Source organism: Trypanosoma theileri (assembly GCF_002087225.1).
Source record: "Trypanosoma theileri isolate Edinburgh chromosome Unknown TM35_Tth_12_V1, whole genome shotgun sequence".
Classification (NCBI taxonomy): domain Eukaryota; phylum Euglenozoa; class Kinetoplastea; order Trypanosomatida; family Trypanosomatidae; genus Trypanosoma; species Trypanosoma theileri.
Window position 1 is genome coordinate 461,019 of NW_021639854.1, and position 21,823 is coordinate 482,841.

At 40.6% G+C, this 21,823-nt stretch overlaps 9 protein-coding genes across 9 annotated transcripts; 2 read left to right on the forward strand and 7 right to left on the reverse strand.

Moving 5' to 3' along the window:
• Window positions 1-2: 2 nt before the first annotated feature.
• On the forward strand, window positions 3-401 carry TM35_000122930 (uncharacterized protein; the record flags this gene model as incomplete). Its single annotated transcript, XM_029025268.1, has 1 exon — window positions 3-401. A coding segment is annotated over one exon (399 nt), but the record flags the coding sequence as incomplete, so codon positions are not given.
• Window positions 402-407: 6 nt separating this feature from the next.
• Window positions 408-899, forward strand: TM35_000122940 (uncharacterized protein; the record flags this gene model as incomplete). Its single annotated transcript, XM_029025269.1, has 1 exon — window positions 408-899. One exon carries the CDS (start codon window positions 408-410, stop codon window positions 897-899), a length of 492 nt encoding a protein of 163 aa, XP_028883585.1.
• A 989-nt stretch (window positions 900-1,888) lies between these two features.
• Window positions 1,889-3,748, reverse strand: TM35_000122950 (uncharacterized protein; the record flags this gene model as incomplete). The annotated part of the gene is made up of 1 exon (XM_029025270.1): window positions 1,889-3,748. The coding sequence occupies one exon, from the start codon at window positions 3,746-3,748 to the stop codon at window positions 1,889-1,891; it is 1,860 nt and encodes a 619-aa protein (XP_028883586.1).
• A 534-nt stretch (window positions 3,749-4,282) lies between these two features.
• On the reverse strand, window positions 4,283-9,562 carry TM35_000122960 (uncharacterized protein; the record flags this gene model as incomplete). The annotated part of the gene is made up of 1 exon (XM_029025271.1): window positions 4,283-9,562. The coding sequence occupies one exon, from the start codon at window positions 9,560-9,562 to the stop codon at window positions 4,283-4,285; it is 5,280 nt and encodes a 1,759-aa protein (XP_028883587.1).
• A 377-nt stretch (window positions 9,563-9,939) lies between these two features.
• TM35_000122970 (calmodulin) lies at window positions 9,940-10,449 on the reverse strand (the record flags this gene model as incomplete). Its single annotated transcript, XM_029025272.1, has 1 exon — window positions 9,940-10,449. The coding sequence occupies one exon, from the start codon at window positions 10,447-10,449 to the stop codon at window positions 9,940-9,942; it is 510 nt and encodes a 169-aa protein (XP_028883588.1).
• Window positions 10,450-10,702: 253 nt separating this feature from the next.
• Window positions 10,703-12,661, reverse strand: TM35_000122980 (putative U4/U6 small nuclear ribonuclear protein; the record flags this gene model as incomplete). The annotated part of the gene is made up of 1 exon (XM_029025273.1): window positions 10,703-12,661. The coding sequence occupies one exon, from the start codon at window positions 12,659-12,661 to the stop codon at window positions 10,703-10,705; it is 1,959 nt and encodes a 652-aa protein (XP_028883589.1).
• A 531-nt stretch (window positions 12,662-13,192) lies between these two features.
• On the reverse strand, window positions 13,193-14,833 carry TM35_000122990 (uncharacterized protein; the record flags this gene model as incomplete). Its single annotated transcript, XM_029025274.1, has 1 exon — window positions 13,193-14,833. One exon carries the CDS (start codon window positions 14,831-14,833, stop codon window positions 13,193-13,195), a length of 1,641 nt encoding a protein of 546 aa, XP_028883590.1.
• Window positions 14,834-15,199: 366 nt separating this feature from the next.
• On the reverse strand, window positions 15,200-15,937 carry TM35_000123000 (uncharacterized protein; the record flags this gene model as incomplete). Its single annotated transcript, XM_029025275.1, has 1 exon — window positions 15,200-15,937. The coding sequence occupies one exon, from the start codon at window positions 15,935-15,937 to the stop codon at window positions 15,200-15,202; it is 738 nt and encodes a 245-aa protein (XP_028883591.1).
• A 598-nt stretch (window positions 15,938-16,535) lies between these two features.
• TM35_000123010 (uncharacterized protein) lies at window positions 16,536-20,906 on the reverse strand (the record flags this gene model as incomplete). The annotated part of the gene is made up of 1 exon (XM_029025276.1): window positions 16,536-20,906. One exon carries the CDS (start codon window positions 20,904-20,906, stop codon window positions 16,536-16,538), a length of 4,371 nt encoding a protein of 1,456 aa, XP_028883592.1.
• Window positions 20,907-21,823: the final 917 nt, after the last annotated feature.

A 21,823-nucleotide genomic window follows, 5' to 3' on the forward strand; every position in this document is an offset into this window, starting at 1 on the left:
AAGACATTTTTTTTGAAAACAAAGAAAACGTGTGCCTGGCAGTGTTGCGTATATTTTGCGCGGCTCTCTCAGTGTTCAACTCTTGCATTCGGGGGAAGGGCATTCCAAACGCGAAGGTCGTGGCGGCGTGGGGCAATATACAGACGCGCCTAGAGGCTCATCTTGAAATGGATCGCACCCCAAACGCAACGGCGTTGGTCGAAATTCCTGTCCGAGGACAGTTTCGGCGCGGCATGCATTCCAAACGTTCGCGCCACAGCAACGGACGAACACAAACACAACCACTTTGCGCCCCTCACCAAACGAGAGAACATGCATGGGCTGGCGTGAGCGGCATGCTTCGCTCCGGCGGGGCTCGAGGGGCGCTTTTGCGTCCCGAGGCGCTGAACCTTGAGGCCTGAAATATCATGCTCAGGGGCTTTGAACTTGAGAGGGAAAGAAGGTGGGGAGGAGGAAAAAGGATGAAACCCGGCAACCAGTGTACGTGCGTAAAGCTCGAGGCTCGTTGTCGGGTTTTGCCCTTTTCTTTTTTGCATCCCTCACCCGAAGAAGGGAAATGTGAGAACACAACACACAACCCCCTACCACCCAAGGCGGGCGGCCAACTTGTCAGCGTCTTGTGCGCAACAGGATGGGTGGGGGGTGGGGGGGATCCCGGGGGTGTTTCACCTTTAATGGGGTTGGGGATGGTGGAGAACTCTGTGCCCTCTTCTTCACGCCACGAAGGGAACGGGGAAGAGGCATCTTTGCGGAGTACCTCTCCCGCCCGCCTCCGTGGCGCGATGGCCATGCAAGCGAACCTTTTACTCGGCCACATGCGGCAGCATAGTGAAGAGGCCAACCCTCATGTTCTTTTCATTGAGGCAAATTCCACTATGGTAGAGTGCTTATGGCATTGAGCTGCGGCCATGGGCGGCAAGAAAAGAAAATGGAGAAAAGAATATACAACATATTCCCCATAAGAACACTTTCCCCCATAAGAATATTTTCCTCCACAAGTGTTTTGTTTATCGGGACCCCGCCCACCCCCCTCCTACGCCAACAGTGTGTGAAGTATGTTTGGTTTCCCTGAATGCATTAAAGCGCTCGCCCGGCAACCGCGGGAAGGCAGCTGTCATTGCCAAGGGCGTGCAATGGGTCACATCAGAGCCGAGGTATCTACCCCAAGATGGTGGCGAAAAAAAAGTGGAAGAGGGTACGGCACCCCGGGTTCCAGCGCCATCACTGAGTCGCCGTACTAACGAGGCCTGTGGCCGCTTAACTTCACAAATCGGACGGGATATGGTGCATTCGGCCAAGTATGGTCGTACCCAATATCCCCGCAGTTGGACACATTTTGTTCTTGGTGGTGTCCCCGGGGCGCCCCTCCCAGCCCCACCAGCGCCGGGGGTGAATTTTCAGTTTTGCGAGTGCCGTGCGTTTCCCGCCCCCGTGCGCTACTGGGCCTCTTTGCGGTGGTATTGGGGCACATTTTCGCACACAAGCTAACCCTTGCAGGTGTTGGGTTGTTCCGTCGTTTTGGGTTGTGCCGACCTGCTGGCGTCGCCGCCGCCGTCTGTCACAACTTTGGTTGGCTGGTGGCTTCGGGGTGCGGTGGCGGGTTTCCTTCAGCCTGTCTTTGCGGGTCTAAAAAAAAAAAAGAAAAAAAAAGAGGTAAAAAAATTGATGGCGTTGCGTGGTTTTTTCTCTCCCTTCCCCTCCCGAGGGTTTTTTCCGCGGGGTCCGGCCTCACCGCCTCCCACGAAGGAAAAAAAAAAGTCAAGAAAGAAAAACGAAAAAAAAAAAAAAAATAATAACAGAGCGTAACGAAACGTGGTCTTCGTGATTTTTGTCAGTGGTGTGTTGTGCTCTTTTCTTTGTTGGAGTGGTTCTGTCCCTTTGTTTGATTCTATTCTTCTCCCTCTTCGCTTTCTTCCTCGTTGAATTCACTCACTTGCTCTGCGCTAATCATACTCGCGTTGGAATCGCCCTCGGAATGGTCATATGGACTTATTTCTCGGTTTATTTGCCCCCTTCTTTCCCCCAGTCTCCCAAGCGCCGGCACGACTTCTTCATGTATAAAAGTTGAAAGTGCCTCCATAATCTCCGCCGAAGCTCGATTGTAACCACTTTCGCCTATCCAACCTGTTCTTTCAGATCTCTTTTCAAGCGGCATAGGGGCAGTCGCGGCGGGTACTGCCGCAAGAATGCTCTTAAACACGGGGTCATCAACTAAATCGGCGATTTGAAGTGCGACAAAAAGTCTTCCACCACTCACAAGATTAGCGAGTCGTTGTGCAAACGACCCGCGAGGTTGGTAAAATAAAACGGACGAATCGTTATTGGTATTTTGAGGTTTTTGTATTTGCTGTGTTTTGTTCATCTTATTCTTTAACAATTCTTGTATGACTTCGTTAATTTTTGGTGCGCGACTGACATCACGAATAAGAGTTCCTAGTTCCGAACGACGTACAATTTTAACTGCAATACGTTGCAAGGAAGCTGTCTTATGACTAGCGTAAGGATCAAAACCAATACGAACACGTAGACGATTAAAAGGTCCATTTTTTATAACATATGTTAGACAAGAAACTACTTTTTTATTAATATGTTTACGAGGACAAATACCAGATTGAAGAACGGCGTCAAGGAGCTCTTGTGCAATCCAAACTGGACGTTCTTCTAAAAGACTTTTTACTGTCCTTACTTCTACACATTCTTCTTCACCTTCACCACCATTTAATCGGGAAAGAAGTTCTCTCTGAGCAGGAAGCATGGGAGGTGGAATTCGTGGATCATTTGCCATAACAGAGAGGGTAGGCATTGCCCCCAAATCCTCTTGTAGTGGTGTTTCAGTTTCCTCACCAGATTTTACTCCTGTACGTGAAGAAGATGATCTCTTTGTAGTAAAAGGTCCATTAAATTCACATTCCACTTCAAATGGTGTCTTTTCTGAAATAAAATGTGATGGAGGAAAGAAATTTGTACTACAAAGTGTTGGAGCGGATATGGCTTGATCTTTAGAAAATGGAGCAAAACAAAAATCCGCTGGTCTTACAAGGTCTACTTCTCGTGAAACAACACCCACAACAGTTGGTTTAGTTTGTTCCTGCACAACATCATTATCATTATCATCATCATTTGTTAAATAAAATTCTTGTAGAATACGACCGGTAATAGGATCACGTAAACGCTTCATGCGTCGTGTTCTCTTTATATCTACAAGTAAATCATTACGGTAAAAACCATGCATTAGAACTTGTGGTACAAAGGATGGGAAAGATTCACGTAATATTTCTTCCCTATCTCTTTTACCTTCTTCATCTATAGTTTTAGTAAGATTTTTTCCAAATGCATTACTTGTCATATTTGAACTAGTATCAACATTTTTACCTTTATTTGAATTCACATCGAAATCAAGTGGTCTCCATCCAGAGAAAACTTCGTTCGGACAATACTCAGAGGCCATAGAAATTTTCATTACTGTACAATCTTGTTCTTTCTTTCCTGCATCTGTATTCTCAACATGATGCTCAACCTGTCCTTGGTCTTGTTCCATATTCTTATTATCTTTCTTTTCCGTTAAACGAACTTCATCAAGACAAGGACGAAGAAAGGAAGCTGGAATAAAGGCTTCCACCATCTGACGATCATCCACGCCAATCTCACCACCGCTAGAGAATGTTGAGGATGAAGATGATGATGTCACAGGAAGACAAAATGGGAGTTCCACAGAGAGAAAACATCTATACGGTGGAACGTTTGCCATTTTTATTTTATATCCCCCCTTCTTCTTCTTCTTCCCTCCGCAAAAAAAAAAAAAACCAAAGAAATCTAAAATTAGTAGAAAGAAAAAAAAAAGGGAAAAGGAAAACAAAAACAAAAACTCAGTGAACAGTTACAGACATAATACACCACACATGCATATAAATAAATATATACAAGACACAAAGAAAGAAAAAAGAAAAGTAAAGAAAGGAGAGAAATTTTTTTTTTTTCTTGACTTCCAGAACATCTTTATTTTTCCTTGACTTTCAAAGTCTTTTTTTTTTTTCTTCATCCTTTTCTGTTAATTCCATTTTATTTTTTTCCTGTTGTTGTATTTTGCAACTGCACCGCTCTTCTATACATAATTGTTGAACTGAATTGGTGCTTGAAGCATATTATATATATATATATATTATAAAAGAAAAAAAAAAGCATTCAAAAAAAGAAAAAAAAAGAGAAAATGGAAATAAAGCAAGAAAAAAGAAAAAGAAAAAAAAGAAAATAATAAAGTCAATTCCAATAATACATTATTTTCTCACTTACCACTTGTCGTACACCGCAACCTGTAACGACGGTAAGCACGTTGAATAGTGGTGGCAGCTTCATCTAATACATGTTGCAATTTGTTTTCTTCTCTTTCCTCCCGTAGTCTCTGTGCGATCCGTTCAGACATTATACGACGCCAGAAGGATTGAAGTACAGTCGCGGCCTTATCATACACATCTTCCTCCATCACTTCATGTTGGCGCTCAAATGCCATTTGTTTTCGCCATTGTTCCCAATCACGTCTCACTAGATAACCACGGAAACGAGCTTGAATAGTAACAGCTGCTTGATTTTGTCTTTTAAATTCTTTCTGTAATTCACCAGCCCTATATTGTTTCCAATGATCTTGAATAATTTTGACGGCTTGTGTTTCCACAGCTTCACGTCGCATTTTTTCAATTCGTTTCTTTGCAATCCACTTTCGTACATTTTTCTGAATTATTATAGCCGCTTGAATACGTTGATTTCCACGTTCAATACGTTCCTTTACTAAATCACGTTTAATAACGGATTCATGAACCCAGAATAACTGCCGAACCATATCATGAGGATCAATAGTAGTATAATGATCAATCTCCTCTTGTAATAATTTTTCTCTCTTCGTTACACGCCTAAGATTTGCTTCACAAATAGCTCGCCATTTTCTATAGGCACATTGTATTCTTATAGCACTACGTCTTTCTAAAGCTTCACGTTCTTTTTTACAACGTTCTTCTTCTTCCTTTGCCCTACGCAAACCACGAGCATAAACTCGTTCATAATGACCTCTATAAATGGCTTGTATTTTTGTAGCTGCAGTATGACGACGTAAGAAACGATCACGTTCCTTATCTGTAAGTTGTGTAAGAAGATATTTTCGTTTACGAATTAGTAACTGTTCCTGAGCTAATCGTGTTCGAAGTACTGCATTAATAAGAGTTACCAAAGTATCCCATTTAGCTGCATAATGAAGTTGTAATGCAATTTCTTCTTCACGTTTCGCTTTAAGAGATTCTAATTCATATTTTGCCAGAATACAACGCCACCAACGTTGAATAATAATAACTTTATTGCATCGAATCCTATTAGATTCACGTAAACGAGCCACCACTTCTGCTGCCATCATTTTTCTCCAGAAACATTGTATTTTTAAAGCAGCACGATTTCGACTCATACGTTGAAGTGAACGTCGTGATACTTCAACATTAATCTTTCGACGGAATTTACTTGCTCGCCATGTACGTTGAATCTTAACTGCATAAGAAGCTAATTCTTCTAATGCTTTTCGTTCCTTTTGAAGGGCTTTTCGCGTTGCACGTCCACGCCAAGCTGCTTGTAAAATTGTAGTAGCTTCCACACGTCGTAAAGCGAGAAGTTTCTTTTGTTGACGTTGTCTATAATAATGATCAAGACGAACAAGTTCCAAACGTTTAAGAAATTGACGTGCAGCTCGTTGTAATGTTATAGCCGCACGAGTTTCTTTTTCTAATCGTTTTGCCTCCCGTAAACGTTTTAATTCTTTACGGCATAAATATCCTCGGTAGTGTTTAGAAATCACAACAGCAGCTGCCACACTTCTTCTCATATGTTCTACTCTATCCTTAGCCGCCGCACATCTCCATGCCCGTTGAATAATACAAGCAGCTGCTATTTTTCGTTCCATTTCCACTCGCATTCGAGCTTCATTAATAACACGACATCTGAATTGAGAAAGAGCTCGACGATCGGCATATCCCCTTCCAATACGTTGAAATTCTTCTCCATAAAGGGTGAGTCGAAGAAAAGAACACCGTACACTTCTCACAAGTAAAGTACTTAAATAAGCCTTTGCCCAAGCTTGAAGTAAAAGTAAAGAATGTGCTTGAAGTCTTTCTAAACGTTGACGACGAGCCAAATTAGCATGATAACGGGTCGTTTCCTTTTCTTTTCGTTGTATTTTAAGATTACGGAACCAATTCTGAATCTTTTCAGCCGCATTGTTTCGTCGATTGGCTTCTCGAATTTCAAGAAATCTACGACGCAAGATACAAGTAGCATACCATCGTTGAATACGTCTCGCACGTCTATCTTGAATTTCTCTTTCTGCACGTAAACGTTCCAATTTAGTTCGGGCCACAAGGTTACGCCATTGACATTGTATTTTTGTAGCGGCACGATTAAATTGATGTTGTCGTAAACGATTGACAAGTTCCACTTCTTTTGTACGTCGAAGACGAACAGCAAGAATACTTCTGGCTGCAGCTTGTATCATAATAATACGTTTTTGATTGACTGCAGATTTAAGTTCTTGTTCACGACGATAAGATTTGTAGTAACGGAACCATGCTCTTGCTAAAATACCACGTACATGTGCTTGAATAACTGCCGCTGCTCGTTCTCGTTGTTGTTGTATTTGTGATGCCTTTATCTCTTCTTTTCGTTTTAAATAACGTTTAAATGCCCATTGTATACGTCTTGCCGCATTTTCAGCTATTCGCATTTGTCTCTCATCTTCAAGCCGTTGGGCTTCCATTAAAGCGGCGAGATGTTCTTCACGCCATTTAAGAAAAGCTCGGAATCCACGTTGAATTCTACGTGCCGCATAATAGCGTCGCATCTTTTTCGCAATATATGCTCGTCTAATCTCAAGACGACGTAAGAATTGTCGAACTCTTGTTTGTAAAACTATAGCCGCTTCCGTTTCTTGTTTTTCACGTGCCGCTTTAATTCGGGCCAATCGCTCTTCTTCTGCACGTCGTGCGGCAAGTAAAGCTACAAGATAGATACGAAATACACGTTGTATCTTTTTAGCTGAAATAACCATACGATGAATAAGTGTACGAGCCATACATCCTCGCCAAATACGTTGAATAAGTGTAGCAGCACGATTACAACGATGCATTTCTTCTGCACGCATTCCATTTACTAATTTTTCATATAAGGATTCAGCCATTTCAATATCTTGTTTTGCTTGTTCTTTAGCTAATCGTTTTTGTTCACGTTCTTTCGCTTTAGCGAGTGCACTACCCCTTCTACCAGAAAATTCCGATTTTCTTCTCGTTTCTTCTGTTTTCATTTGTCGTAATTGTGCTCGTTGAATATGTTTCTCCATTGCTACCGCTTCACTCCCTGACAATGCCCATCGTTGTGGTTGAGAAGAAGAAGAATCTGAGATATCTTGAGGAGCCATACTGCCAAACATACGTCGACCAAAAGGATTTAAATAACTTGATAATTGTGAAGAAGACAACTCCTTTGATTTACTAGAACGTTTCTGTTGAAGTGACGCTATAAGGCTTTGAGTTTGTGGTGGTTCAGAGAGTGTTCTCATTGAAGTCAATGGTGTTTTAGAAGGATTAGATATTGGGGCAAGTACAGGAGGACGTGAAATACTATATCGAGTCTCTTCATACATTGGGGTTGGGAGTCGCAGCATAGGATCTACTGAACCTCCTGTAGAGATATCTAATCGTAAAGAACTGGAAACTGAACCAAATCGCTCTCCCTGTTGTCGGGTAATGCCTGGAACCGTCTGTGCACGTAATCCTTCCATCGTGGGAGGGAGTGGTAAAGGAGGTCCTACAGAAGAACGTTGAGTTGGATTAGATTTAGACAACAACTTGGTGGTGGGGGAAACTGAAACGGAGATCATACCACGATCTGATGAGGCTCTTCCACTAGAGATTCGGGTTGGCTGTGCCCATTGATTGCTTGAAGATCCTGCTTCCCTGAGTGGCATCAACCGAGTAACTCGGGCTTGTTGTTGTTGTTCTTGTTGTTGTTGTTGTAATCTTAACCGTTGTTCCTGTTCTTTCTCTTGTTGTAACTGCTTTTGTCTTTGTTCTTCTTCTTCTTGTTCTTGTTGTTGCTGGTGTAAGAGTACATTTTGCTCCCCCTCCAACTCTCGCATTTGCTCTTCTAAATGTTCTTGTCTCCGCCGTAACTCTTCTAATTCCTCTTCCTCGTACCGTTCTTTTCGTAAACGTTCTTTTTCTTTTTCTTTTACTGTCTCTTCTTCTTCTTCATCGTGTTTCACTTTTTCTTGTTGAACCTGTAACTCCTCTTTTGGCTTTTCTTTTCTGGATTGCGAGTGTTTAACTTGATGTGGTCGCCTTGTAAAGGATGAAATTGAACACGATTGGGATCCAGAACTAGACTTGGATGCCGTACTCATTGCCGCTTGCTCCACTATAGAAATTCTCGCCTCTGTTATTTTCTCCGCATCTATAAAACTCTCCGTTGAACTCGGCACGGCGGATGCGGCGGGTATTGCTGGTGGTTCAATTCTTGCTGCGATCGTCGTTGTTGCTGTTGTAGTAGTTGTTGTAGTAGTTGTTGTTGTTACTCTTCCGGCAGATTCAATGGTATCTTTTCGAAATGTTGGTACTGCATGCATGCGACGAATAGCCGCCATGGCAAGTTCGACTGTTGGACAGTTTGGATCCACAAAAAACCTCCGACTCGCTTCTAATGATTTATGATAAGCCACACGAGCCTTTTCACTATCCCCATCACGACCACGTCGCTCCAGTGAAACGCCCAAGTTATACAAACCTACTACAAGCATCATAGCACAACCCGGCAATTGTTCCTTTTGCTGCAGTAAGATTTGTTCTTCAAGTGAAGAGACGGCGTTTTCCGCAGCGGCCACCGCCTCATCATGTTGTTGTTGTTCATTTAAAACTGTGCAGAGGTTAAGATATGTGGATGGTGATCCACGTGCGGTGTTGTCAAGAGACACCTCAATTGCTACCGCCTGTCGTAGATACTGCAGGGATTTCTGTAGTTGTCCACGTCTTTTCTCCATACATCCAAGATTATTCAGCGTAGCCGCACGCAATCGCAGTCTTCGAGTTTCCGCACCAGGGAAATAATCCACAGGTTCTGTCCCTCGCACATCTGTAAGAAAAAGAGCCTTACCAAGATAGAATTCCGCCTCATCAAAGCGTTTCGCATTAAACGCAGCCACAGCATGACTATTACAACGAAGTACAAGTTCTGCTGCATCTTCTACACTATCAGGGCCCATTAATCCTTCATCAATGAGTGGTTTCAATAACTGTGGGGAAAGACATTTCTTATTGGCACATCGTAGTAGGAGTGCGGACTCAGCACACTTGATACTTTCCATTACATTACCGTACTGCTCTAGATTACGTGCCATCTGTAGTAGGAATCGCATGGCAGAAACTACAGATGATGGATTCTTTGGGTTTGCCGTGCGGATGGCATTATCAACCGTGATTCTCTGCATCCAACCATCGCTGTCTACAGGCACCTCACGTCCCACACGGCGTGCAGGCAAAGTCATTTTCTAGGGAATAGTCTACCTTTTTTTTTTTTCTTATTTACAGTTCTTCCCTTTATATGTTTGTATATGTACTATTGAGAATGGGAGAATAAAGAGAAAAATACGAATAGTAAAACATAGAAAAAAATAACAAGTATCGAGAAGCAAAAAGAAAAAAAAAAGGTTAAACACAAGAAGAGAATGTAGTAATTTTTGTTTCTTAATCTTTTTTTTTCCCATGTACTACTAATATTCTTATTTTAAACTCTTCAAGATATAAATGAATGACAACACAGAAAAACTGTGGGATGGAAAGAAAGGAATACACAAAAACAAAAACAAAAAAAAAAAAAAAAATGAAGTTTAATAATTCACTTCTGTCGATAATTACTGTAACTTTACTTCTCCAACTCTTTAAGAGTCTGGTTTGTAGTGAGTTTATATTCTTTGGCCGGTCGCAATATATATCGCGCCAATTGTTCTAACTCCGTTCTGCCTTGATCATCCACTACAATACCTGCCATCACATCATGATAAGCACCTACACCAATAGCCTCATCCATACGTGTGAGAATACACAACACTTCCTCAGGTGTTAATGCACCCGCCTCATGTGAGTCAAAGGCACGAAATGCCAATGTTAGTTCCTCTACTGTAGAAAAATCTTCTGCTTTAAAAGCCTTTTCTTTTTGTTTTTCTTGCTCTTGTAAAAAGGTATTAAATGCAGTACGTGTAATGAGATCTTCTGTTGGAAAATGTTCACGTAGTAGTGAGGCCATATCGGACTCTGTGAAAAACAATCCACAGCTGCGCAGCACATGTGGAATATCCGCACGAGAGATACTTCCAACACGTTTGTAGTCGTACAAATCAAACGTCTTTAACAACTCCTCCGTTGGGATAGACATTCAGAGGAAATATCTATATAGCGGGAATCATTGGTTGAGAAACACAACGAAAAGAAAAAAAGAAAAAAAAAGGAAAACACAGAGAGGATACATAGAAAACAGAAAGTATAATATACAAGTAGAAAAATAAAAATAGGATCATGTGCATACGATGTATGTCTTCATCTCAATTACGGTCTTCTTTTTCTTTTTTAAAAAAGAAAATGGCAATCATGGCCAAGGCAGACGACTACAATCTGCATACCCTCTCACCTCACCTTTTCTTCAAAAAAGACATTTCATCCTCCTCATCATCATCCTCATCTTCCTCTTCATTCTCAATTTCAACCTTGTTGGATCTGGCATCATTTTTACTTGCTGATACACCATCAGAACTCTCTTGTGCCACTTCCACCTTTCTCTTACGCAACGCCATCATTTCATCATCATCATCGTCCTCTTCTTCTTCATCCTCACCCTCATCATCTTCCTCCTCTTCATTCCCCGCCCCAACTATTCCATCCTTCTGCTGAAGTGTGACCGCCATGCCTGTTTGTATGATATCTGTGGTCTCGTGCAGCACCACCTCACTGTTCACATCACGTATTCCCCACAGAGACCAGTACTTACTGTGGGCAACTGTGAACAGCACCGGGGCCCCGGCGGCCGGCCAACACTGCGATCGCACCGCCGCCGCTCCCCGCAGCACCGCCGCACACGCCCCGCCCTTGTCAACATCCCACAATCGCACCGTCCCGTCAAGGGCAGTACTCGACAAACCCGCCGGCAACACACCACCGGCAATCTCTCCGCAGAACTGCAGCGATGTGATCACATCTGTGTGGCCCGCCAGCACCCACGGCGATGTCGCCCCAACACGCACATCCCACACATGCACAACATTATCAGCACCACCAGAGGCAAAGCGCACGCCGCACGGGGACCACGCCACACACGTGGAGCGGTTAAGATGTCCTCCATGCGCACCAGCGGCAATGTGCACCGCCGCACCGCAACGCACATCCCACACCACCACTCGACCAGCACGATCGGTGGCGGCTAGAAGTGAACCGTCAGGATGGAATGAGACATCTAATGTCCCTCCCGCTGTGGCGTGGGCATCTTGTGTGTGTAGATAGCGTAATGGGATCATCTCTGTATCTGTATTACTGGTTGAAGTAAACATACAGGTAGAGGTGGTAATATCCCATAAACGAAGAGTGGAATCATCACTCGTAGAGGCAAGAAGAGAACCGGTAGGGTCTACTGCAAGTCGTTGAATACGGGCTGTGTGATGGGAATCACTCAAACCCACACGTTCCAGTGAAAATTTCCCACGTGTTTTATTATTACCCTTATTGTTGATACTATCACCATCACCATTACCATTATCATTATTATTATTAGCACCACTACCATTTAATACTTCCTCATGCATACACCAAGTTGCAATTCGGGTATCAAACATTGTAGTAGAGAAAAACAATGATGACGTTGGATGCGCTGCAAGATGCTGCACACGACCCCAACCATTATCACAAGTGGATACACTCGCATGCGGTAAACACGCATCAATATCCCATAGTGTCACTACACCATCTGCAGCTCCTGTGAGAACCATACGTGGTAATGTAGGGACTGCAGCACAACACGTAAAAGGCATACAAAGTGTTCCTACCACAGAAGCATCATTACCACGATTAGCACCATTATTTCCATTTTCTATCTTAACATTACGAACAGATTTTACAAGTTTCATAGACCGTAATTGCTCTAATGCCGCCTGATAAGCAGGACGAATAACTGCAGGAGAAGCCACAAAAGCTTCTTTAAGTTTCGCTATACGACGTTCTGCACGTGCTAATGTCAAAGGAAGTAAAGCTGTACGTTTTGCCACTAACTCTGGTGAGGCTTGTGTATATTTGGCTTTCGTTTGTACAGGAATAGTCTGAGAAACAGATTTCTGATAATTTCCATCTTGTTGGTAAAAATGATTTGGCTTTTGTCCATACTGCTGAAGGGTTGCTGCAGAGGAGGAAGATGACAAAGTAGGATAATATCGTTCTCGAATAGTCTCCACACTGCTGAACCCTCCTTCAATCATAAGTTTATGCAGGCGGCGTCGACGTTCAGCGGCAGTTTCGGCAAAAATAAAAATAGGCGCCTCAAGCATCCGCAGTCCCTCCTGCACTTCACGATCTGTGGAAGGAATCACAGGATCCACAAGCTCCATCTGCAGCACAACTTCTTATAATCTTCTTTTTTTTTTTTGCTTTTTTTAATTTTAGTCTTTTTTTTTAAAAAAATCCTTGTAGTGTATGTGTGTCTGTTTGAAGTCCGCTTGCAGGAGTGAGCAAGTAGAAGGATGTGTTCGTCTTTCCTCAAGACGCTAAACATTTCAATCAAAAGAGAGAGAGAGAGAAACAAAAAAAAAAAGTAACAGATTAATGAATAAATAGATAAAGTAGACAAAATATTGAAAATGTTTAAAAGAAAAATAAATAAACAAACGAAAACAACTATTTTTTTTTTTGTATCGGTATGTATGTAGAGAAATTGAGATACAAACACCACAGACATACACCATGGCATATGAGGTAGTATACTTCATATAACTATAATGCACAACGAAGAGCAAAAGCAAAATAATAATAAAAAAAAAAAAAACAATAATATAATATAATATAAAAAAAAAGAAGGGAAGAATAAACATTTTCAACAAAAGAGAAAAAAAAAAAAAAAACAGCAACAATTTCTGTTTTCATTACTGTCCAGCAGCTGCGTCAGGAGCATTACCAGTACCAGTACCAGCAGTCATCTCACCTGTAGTTGAGGAACTAACAGTTGCTGCTGATGAAAGCATCATCATTAACATAGTGATCCATCCATGCAAACAAGCAATATAAACTACAGCTAAAACTCGCATAATAGGATATCGTCGAAATCCACGCCCCATACGAAGCGCCAAAGCATCTACACTATCCATAAACTTTAAAGCTCCATATACTATTCCATTTGTAGAACTCCCTCGACGCATTAAAAGAGGCCGATTCTCTACTCCATCACGTATGGATTGTTGTTGTTGTTGTTGTTGTTGTTGTTGAGATACAAATACACGTGTGGTGCGTTCTTCTTCAAGTCTGTGGGTTGCACGATCACATCGCCGTCGCCACTCCGCCGCATCTCGCAATGCCGCCTCCAATGCATTTTGTTTTTCTAACAATTGTCGGGATAAAAGAACATGATCACGTGATCCAATATCATCACCACGCAGTGAAATAAGAGCACCAGCTGCTGTAAAAGTACCGCCATTCTTTTCTACAGCCGCACGAAGTTCATTTAATTCCCGTTGTCGATTTTGAAGCATTTGTTTACTACGTTTATGAGCAGATATCTCACTATCAAGTGCCTCTCGTGCTCCACGTATATCCAATCGTAAGAAATCTATTTGTTGTACTAATTTTAATCGTTCCTCATGAACTTCAGAGACTTCTCGACGAGACGCAGCCACTTGTGCCTGCAGACGTTCACTCTCTTGTTTCATAGAAACAATAGAACCCTTCAACTGTTCTATTTGTTCTTGTTGCTCCATTACTTTACTACTTAGATCACTATCATCATTATCATGATTACCATTATTTTCAGAATTGTTTAAATGTTTCCCTTCTTTCTTTTGTAATTCAAGTTGATGACGAAGTGCCTCATATTCATGTTGTTTTTCTTCCAATAAACAACGAGATTTCGCCCTATGTTCATCAAAACGCATTCGTGTATCTCGTAAAGATTCCTCTAGTTGATGTACTTGTAGAGATCTCTGCAGTAATTCCTGTTTAGCGGCATCTGTTGCCGCCTGATGACGCCGTACTTCTCGTGTGAGTGCCTCAATTTCCTCATCTTTTCGTTTTAACTCTGTCGATTCCAATTCCAATCCATTTTGCGAAATAGTTTCCATTGCGGTGAGAGTCCCTCCTTCTTCAATAGAATGATGACCTTTTTTTCCCGTTGTTGTTTGTGTGGAACGGAGACCATTCATAAGAGACCCACCCGCACTAACACTATCCATAGGATTATTATTATTCTTATCACTATAGAGAGTTGTTGTGTTTGGGGTGTGATGATTGGGAAAAGCGGTTGGTTGAGCTGGAAATAGTGGGAGTCGTGCTTTGCTCTCCATTACATGTGGATGTGGAGAGTAATCATCATCCGCACCAAATCCACTTTTCTCTGTTTCTCCTCCTTCCAATTCATTCCATTCCCCTTTTCTTTTCTTCTCATTCCTTTTTTCACTCATCACACTATCGGCTGTAGTTTCTGCTGCTGCTGCTGCTTCTTCTGCGTGCTGCAGTGCGTGTTGTTCCACCCGCTCGTCAATGGCCTCTAGAAAGGCCGTTACTCCTTGAAACATAATTTTTTTTTGTTTTATTTTTCTTTTTTTGGTATATTTCTTCCACACAAAATAGTAATAACTGTAATAAATGTATAAATATATATATATATATGGTTTTACTTACTGAGAAACAGCTGTTAGAATAAAAGGGGAAGGAAACATAGAAAACAATAAAAAAAAAAATAAATAAATACGAGAGAGAGAGAGAGAGAGAGAAAACGGTGAAATTGTACTTGCATGAAGAATAGTGAAAAAGAAAAAGGGAAAAATCATTGCGCACTCCTAAGTGGAGAGGGGTAAAAAAAAAAAAAAAAAAAAAAACAATAAAATAAAACAATAATGTATTTTCTTCTTTACAATTGTGACTCAATAACTACAGATTCATCAAGAACAAATATTACTATTATTATCATTATCACCCTCTTTATTATTATCATTATTATCATCCTCATCATTATCTTCATTATCTGGTTCAGACTCTTGATCATCCAATAAGGGTATATAGCCTTCATCCTCTGGGTCTCTGTATTCCTCACAGTTATCCTCATCTAAATTACCCATACTGTTATCATTATCATCATCATTATTACTATGCATTCGAGTACGAATCGCTGCTGAGAGGGATGATTCCCCTGGACCCTCTAAAGTATCTTCTAACATTTTAACAAGTTTAGAAAGTACTTCAGAGTTCTTTTCACTCATTACTTTACTTATTTCTTCACTTCCTTCCCCTTTTTCTTCTTTTACTTCATCTTTTTTTTTATCCTCATCTTCTTGATCATGTTGAAGTGTTTCCGTAATCATCTCCTGCATCCGAAGCATTTGAGTCATCGCGTGTTTATATGCATACTGTACATTGGCAATAGCCGAACATAAATCCGCTAATTGTAAATGAGCCTCAAAAATAGGTTTTCCTCCCTTGTGAGTAGTAGTGATATTCACATTATCAAATCCACCCAGTTTCTCTGCAATAGCCAAACGCACCGCTTCTTGCATGATCTCACTTTGTAAGAGTGGATCCTCCAGCGTCTCCAGCGCCTGCTGGTGCAGAGGAAGCGTAAAGGTACCAGCAACGTGTACAGTTACATCCGTAGTGGGACCTAAAGCATTCCCTTCCACCATTTATTCAGCTAGTAAAGTATTAGCAAAGTAAATAAATAAATAACTAATATATATATATATATATATATATATAAATAAAATTCCAATGAGAAAGATAAATGATAAAAAAAAAGACTCGAGAAAAATATTTCTCTCACTAGTCTATTACGCTTTGCTTTGTTTTTTTTTTTATTATTATTGTGTTTTCTATCTTTAAAGCTCAATGCTTCCTATATTACCAGTTGATATACAATTTCAAGGTACCAAACAAACAAAAAAAAGGGGGTGGAGGGATATTCTGCAAAAATAAAAATAAGCATTGAGAGTGATAGGATTACACATTATACTTAATCAAGAATATATATATATATATATATATATATATATCGGTATATTTATGTACAGATATATATGTATTTCGATAAGGGGAAAACAAAAAGCAACAATAAAGAAAAAAAAAAAAGAACAAGTAAATACAAACTTTCTAATAAAATCTTACAGAACCTTTTTTTTCTCTCTGTTCTTTTTTTTGTTTTTTTACTGCAGCCTCTTTTTCCAGAAAAAAAAAAAAAAAAAAACAGATGAAAAAATAAAAATAAAAAAATAATAATAAATATAATCAATGTGATAATACACTACAGTCATCCAGTATAGTATCCATATATCGTGCCCCACGGAAACGAAAGGTGCATCCGTACATTGCCTCATGTTGTGGAATTTCACTCTTGAGATGTTCTGTGAGTCTCCGTAGTTCTTTCCGTAATTCCTCTACTTGAGTACTATTACTATTATTCAGAGATGAACCCTTCTCTAATTCTTTTAAACGGTGAATAACAAACTCTCGCCTAGTAACTACCTCTAAAAGTGGAAGTTGTAATTCTAGTCGTCTTGTTTCTTTTTGAATTTCATTTTTACGTTGAGGAAGTGGAAGTTGAGACCATCTTTGCAGTATTTGTTGTTGTTCTCCTTCTGGTACCTCCAAGACTGACCATAATTGCTGTAGTTTATCATCCTCTACTACACCAGATATAAGATCGGTGGGATTATCCATAGATCTTCTTCTCCCATACGATGGTGTTTGTGCAGGTGAATACGGTAATGCATAAGAAGAAGAAGAAGCCACCGCCTCATCTAAATTAATCTTTTCTCCTTTCAATGGACTTCCCTCATAAAACTCCTGCATACGTTTACTGGATCCACCTCTACCAACAGCCGCAGTATTGGTGGTATACGATAGTGATGGTGGGGGTGATAATGATAATGAGGCTGATACTGCTGCAGTTTCACCCAGTTGACGTCTTTTCTCTTCACGCGCGGTGAGTTCTTTTAAGAGTCTTTCTTCTTCTTCACCAAGTGCACGTTTTGCCCACGTTTCCCGTTCTTTACGTAAAGCCTCATGCATCTCTTTATATAATCCATCATACTTTTGCTGCATTTCATGTAATGCCTCTAATTTCTGTTGTTCCTGTGAAAGTTGCAAGGCATCCATTTGAGCTTTTGCCGTACGCAACTCATCCTCTAATGCCACACTCCGTTTTCGTTCCTGCTCTAATAATGCATAAAAATGTTTTTGTTTCGTTTCAAATTCATTCCGTATTTGCAGTGTTGTCTCTCGTGATCGTTTGTCGGCATCTGTAAAGTAGATGGAAAGTGTGGCTTCCATATCTTTTTGAAGTTCAGAGAGATGATCACAATAGGCTCGTTCCATCTTATGAGCCATTTCCTGTCGTTTTTCCTGTTCTCGACGTATACGGTCTTGTTGTTCGGCAATAAAAGCACGACACTTCGCCTCAGACTCTACGCGAAGAACTTCACATTTTTCCTCCACACGTCGTTGCATCTCCGCTTCTCGAGAGAGCGATTCCTCAAGTCGTGTTTCTAATGAATTACGTACTTGCTTGATATGTTCTTCATACTTCCGTTGTATCTCTCGTTGTTGTTGTTCTAAATGTAAAATGTGTTGTTGCTCAAGATGAGCCACACGTTGTGTATATTCTTGTTGATTTTCTTGAGACTTTACTGTTACCACGCGTAGGAGTTCTTTATATTCTTCTTCTAATGCCCGTACACGTTCATTCGACATTTCTTGTTGTTCACGACTCTGTGTATCCAACCGCTCCACTAGTCGTTTACGCTCCAACTCAAAGGCAGCTTCACGACTAGAAAGAGTGGCGGCACAACGTTGTTTACATTCCGCAAGAAAATGTTCTTGTTCTTTACGTAACTCCATTATAAGAGCATCATGTTGTCGTCTCTCTTCTTCCATTGCCGCTGCGTGTTTCTCACGTAATTCCATTTCTTGTTGTCGTTGTTGCTCAAGAATTCTCTGTCGTTGTGTAAGTGCCTCTGTTCGTTGTTGATCCAATTCAGCTCGATTACGTTGTCGTTCTTTATCTAATTCCATTTCATGTTCACGTTGTTGTTGCTGCATTAGGGCTCGTTGATCTGCTTCTATTGTCCATGTTTTTTCTAAGAGTTCACTCTGCAGAGAATCCCACTTTTCTTGTTGTTCCTGGGCTCGTTTTTTACAGTATTCGTTCATCACACGTTGTTGTTCTTCCACTAATCGCAATCCGCGTTCCATGGCTTTATCTTCCATAGTTTTTTGAGTGGTTAGCAAAGTTTCCTGCAATACCCGTTCACGTTCTTTTAATGCTTCCCGTTCGCTTTGAAGCGTTTCCTCCATTTGTGCCTTCATGTTTGAAATCTCCTTACGCATACGTGATTCCATGAGTTGTTTATATTCCATCAGTTTCTTATTAAAGGTATCCATTTCTTTTTCACGTAGCTTTAACCAATCCATTTCACACATTTCCTGATAGGATGATAACATGTTGTTTGTGAGAGTTAAGAGATGTTGTTGCATGTGTTCTTTTGCCTGTTTAAATCGTTCAGCGTAGCGAGAGGCGAGTTCCTCATGTAAAGTAGAGCGTTTCGTTTCCCATCGTTGTTGTTCCTCATAGAGATCAGAAAACTTTTCATCATAACTTCTTTGAAGTGTCTCTCGTTCTTTTTTAATGAGATCTAATGCCATTTGTTGTGCTTCATCTTTTAAACGTCTATTTGTCTCTTCTAATGTTTCTTCACGTTTTCGTAATTCTAACTGTTGTTTGGCTATTTGGGTTTCCAGTGTTTGTTTCTGTTCATCTAATATTTCTTGTTGTTTTTTACACATAGCCTTACAATCTTCTCTTGCCTCTTCCTCTGCATGTTGTAATGCCAAGGCACATTGATTTCTCTCTTTTTGAATGAGTTCTTCAAATTCTTTATGAAGTGCATCTCTTTCACTTTGCCATGATTTTGCCGATATCTTTTCTCTTTCTTGTACATCTTGTAAAAGCCCTAATCGCATCTCTGCAAAGTGTTGCAGCTGTTCAGATTCCCATTTCTCACGTTGGCCTCTTTCCTCTTCTAATCGTTTTGCCCAAACTTCATTTAATTGTTCCCGTTCCTGTTCTCGCAGTAACTCCCCTTGTTGTTTTACCAAAACACATTTCTGTTCCCATTCCTCTACACTTCGCAACAGACGTTCATAATCACTTCGGGAAACACGACCCCCAATAACTCCATTCTTATCATTATTATCATTATCATTATTATTCACATCACCGTTAAGTGCCTCATCTAAAAGGGCATCATATCGTTTTCGCATTTCTTCTACTTTCAAGTGCCACATCTCATCTCTTTCGCGTCTCGCACGGGCCACGGCGGCTGCAGTCGCTTCCATTTGTTGTTGCGCAGCCGTTGCGGCGGCGGTGAGTCGAGCCTCTAATTTATCCCGCTCCATTGCGGCCCGTTGTGCCTCTTCGCGGTGAACACTAATTGCCGCCTCTACTTCGGCTTGCAGGAGTGTGCGGTGTTCGGCATCCATGCGTTCACGTCTTTCTATTAATTCTTCCATGGCGATGGTTTGTTGTTCGCGGTGTTCCCGCACGAGTTGTTCTCGCAATCGTGAGAGTTCCCGCATTGCGGATTCTAATGATTCCACATGCAGTCGTTCATGTTCCTTCACGGCCTCTCGCTCGGCATTCGCAATGCGGACTCTTTCTTCCTGCAGGACAGCCACCCAACCACGTTCCCGTTCAGCGAGTTTCTCATCATATAAACGACAACGATCATAAAATTCCTTTTCAAGAATAGATTTATATTCTTCTTTAAAGACTTCCACATGTCGTAAGACTTGCTGTTCCATCTCTAAACGAAGTTCACTATGATTACTTAAGGCTTGTGTGGTCTTTTCAAGCATGACACGAGTTATAGATTCCACATCTTGTTGATGAGATGCTAACACCTCTTGAGCCTTTTCCATCATATTACTTTCAAAAGAAGCCTTCTGCTGTTCAAACTCCGTTGCCCGACGAAGCCATTCCTTTTCAAAGGATTCCATATGTTGTGAAAGTCGAGCTAAACTGTTTTCTTCTCCACTCCGCACTACAGCTTCATACTCCGACATAACTTGCATGGCTCGGGCAATGATATCGCCTTCTTGACCTCTTTTAGAGGTTTCATTACGTAATTGAGCTGTGCGTAAATTTAATAATTCTCGTTTCTCTTGTTGATAACGTCGTTCAGCCTCTTGTAATAAATCACGGGTTTCCATAAGTTGTTTTTGTAAACGTTCATACTCTTCCTTCGATACAACTCCCTCACGTGATCTCATCTGTGTTAACATCCCTTCCTGTTCTTCTTCTTCTTGTTGTTGTTCGCGCCTCTCACGTGATGATGGCGCCTTCTCTCGTTGTAATTCCTCCAACAGTCGAGTTTCCCGTTCTTGTGCACGTGCACGTTCTTCTAATAGTTTATATTCATATTCGGCGACAATACGAGCCAAGCGTTGTTCCACCTCTCTATTACTGTTATGATTGGTTGTTCCTTTCCCATGAAGTGTTGGCGGTGAGTTGGGCAGTTGATATTCCTCTTCCATAATATTACTATTATCGGAGAAATGCGGATCTTTGCCGATATTACCAAAACGTACCGATGATGTCATCGGTGTGGTCCTTTTGTATGGACGTTTACTCTCTAAACTCAATATTACTTTTTTTTTATATATATTTACGATATGCGTATTCACTTTCCTCTACCGCTATCCTTTCTTCTTCTTCTACTTCCTGTGCCTATATATATATATATATATATTAAAACAAAGTAGAAGAAAATTAAAAAAAAAAAAAAAGGATTAGATGTAACAACAACAATATTAATATCAACATTAACAACAACAGCAACAACAATAGAAATAAAAGCAAAGAGAGAGAGAGAGAGAATCTTTAGATTACACACGTGTAGTATTTGTTGTTTTCTCTTTTTTTTTTTATCGGCCTAGAAAGGTATGAAGAAAGAAGAAGAGAGTACATTGCACCGCGAGACCCCAACCTCACATCGCGAAGAAGTATTCACCTCAACGCCGATAAATAATAGAATTTCATGAGCAGCGGTATTAAAAACACCAACAGCAAATAGGCGTGAGAAAAAAAAAAAAAGGGAACAATGATAAACACAGACAGTGAATAGAAAAAAAAAGATAAGATAAAGGCAAAGATAGGCACTAATAAGGAAGAAGAAACAAAGAAACAAACAAAAACAGAACATCAATATATATATATAAATATATATATACGATCAATCAATGGCCATTTAAAAAAAAGAAAAGAAAACTGAGAAAAAAAAAATGCATGAAAGAAGGAAAAAAAAAAGCAATGCTGAGAACTACTTTCATCACAGAAGCCAATCAAAAAAAGAAAAAAAAAAAAAACAGTAAAACTGATGTAGTAAAAAAGAAAAGTACCCACAAACAGGTGGACATATGTACAGCTACTGTACTCTCCCCATATATATATATATATATATATATATATATATTGTGTGTACATATTATTTTACTACAATCACTCATATGATTTATGA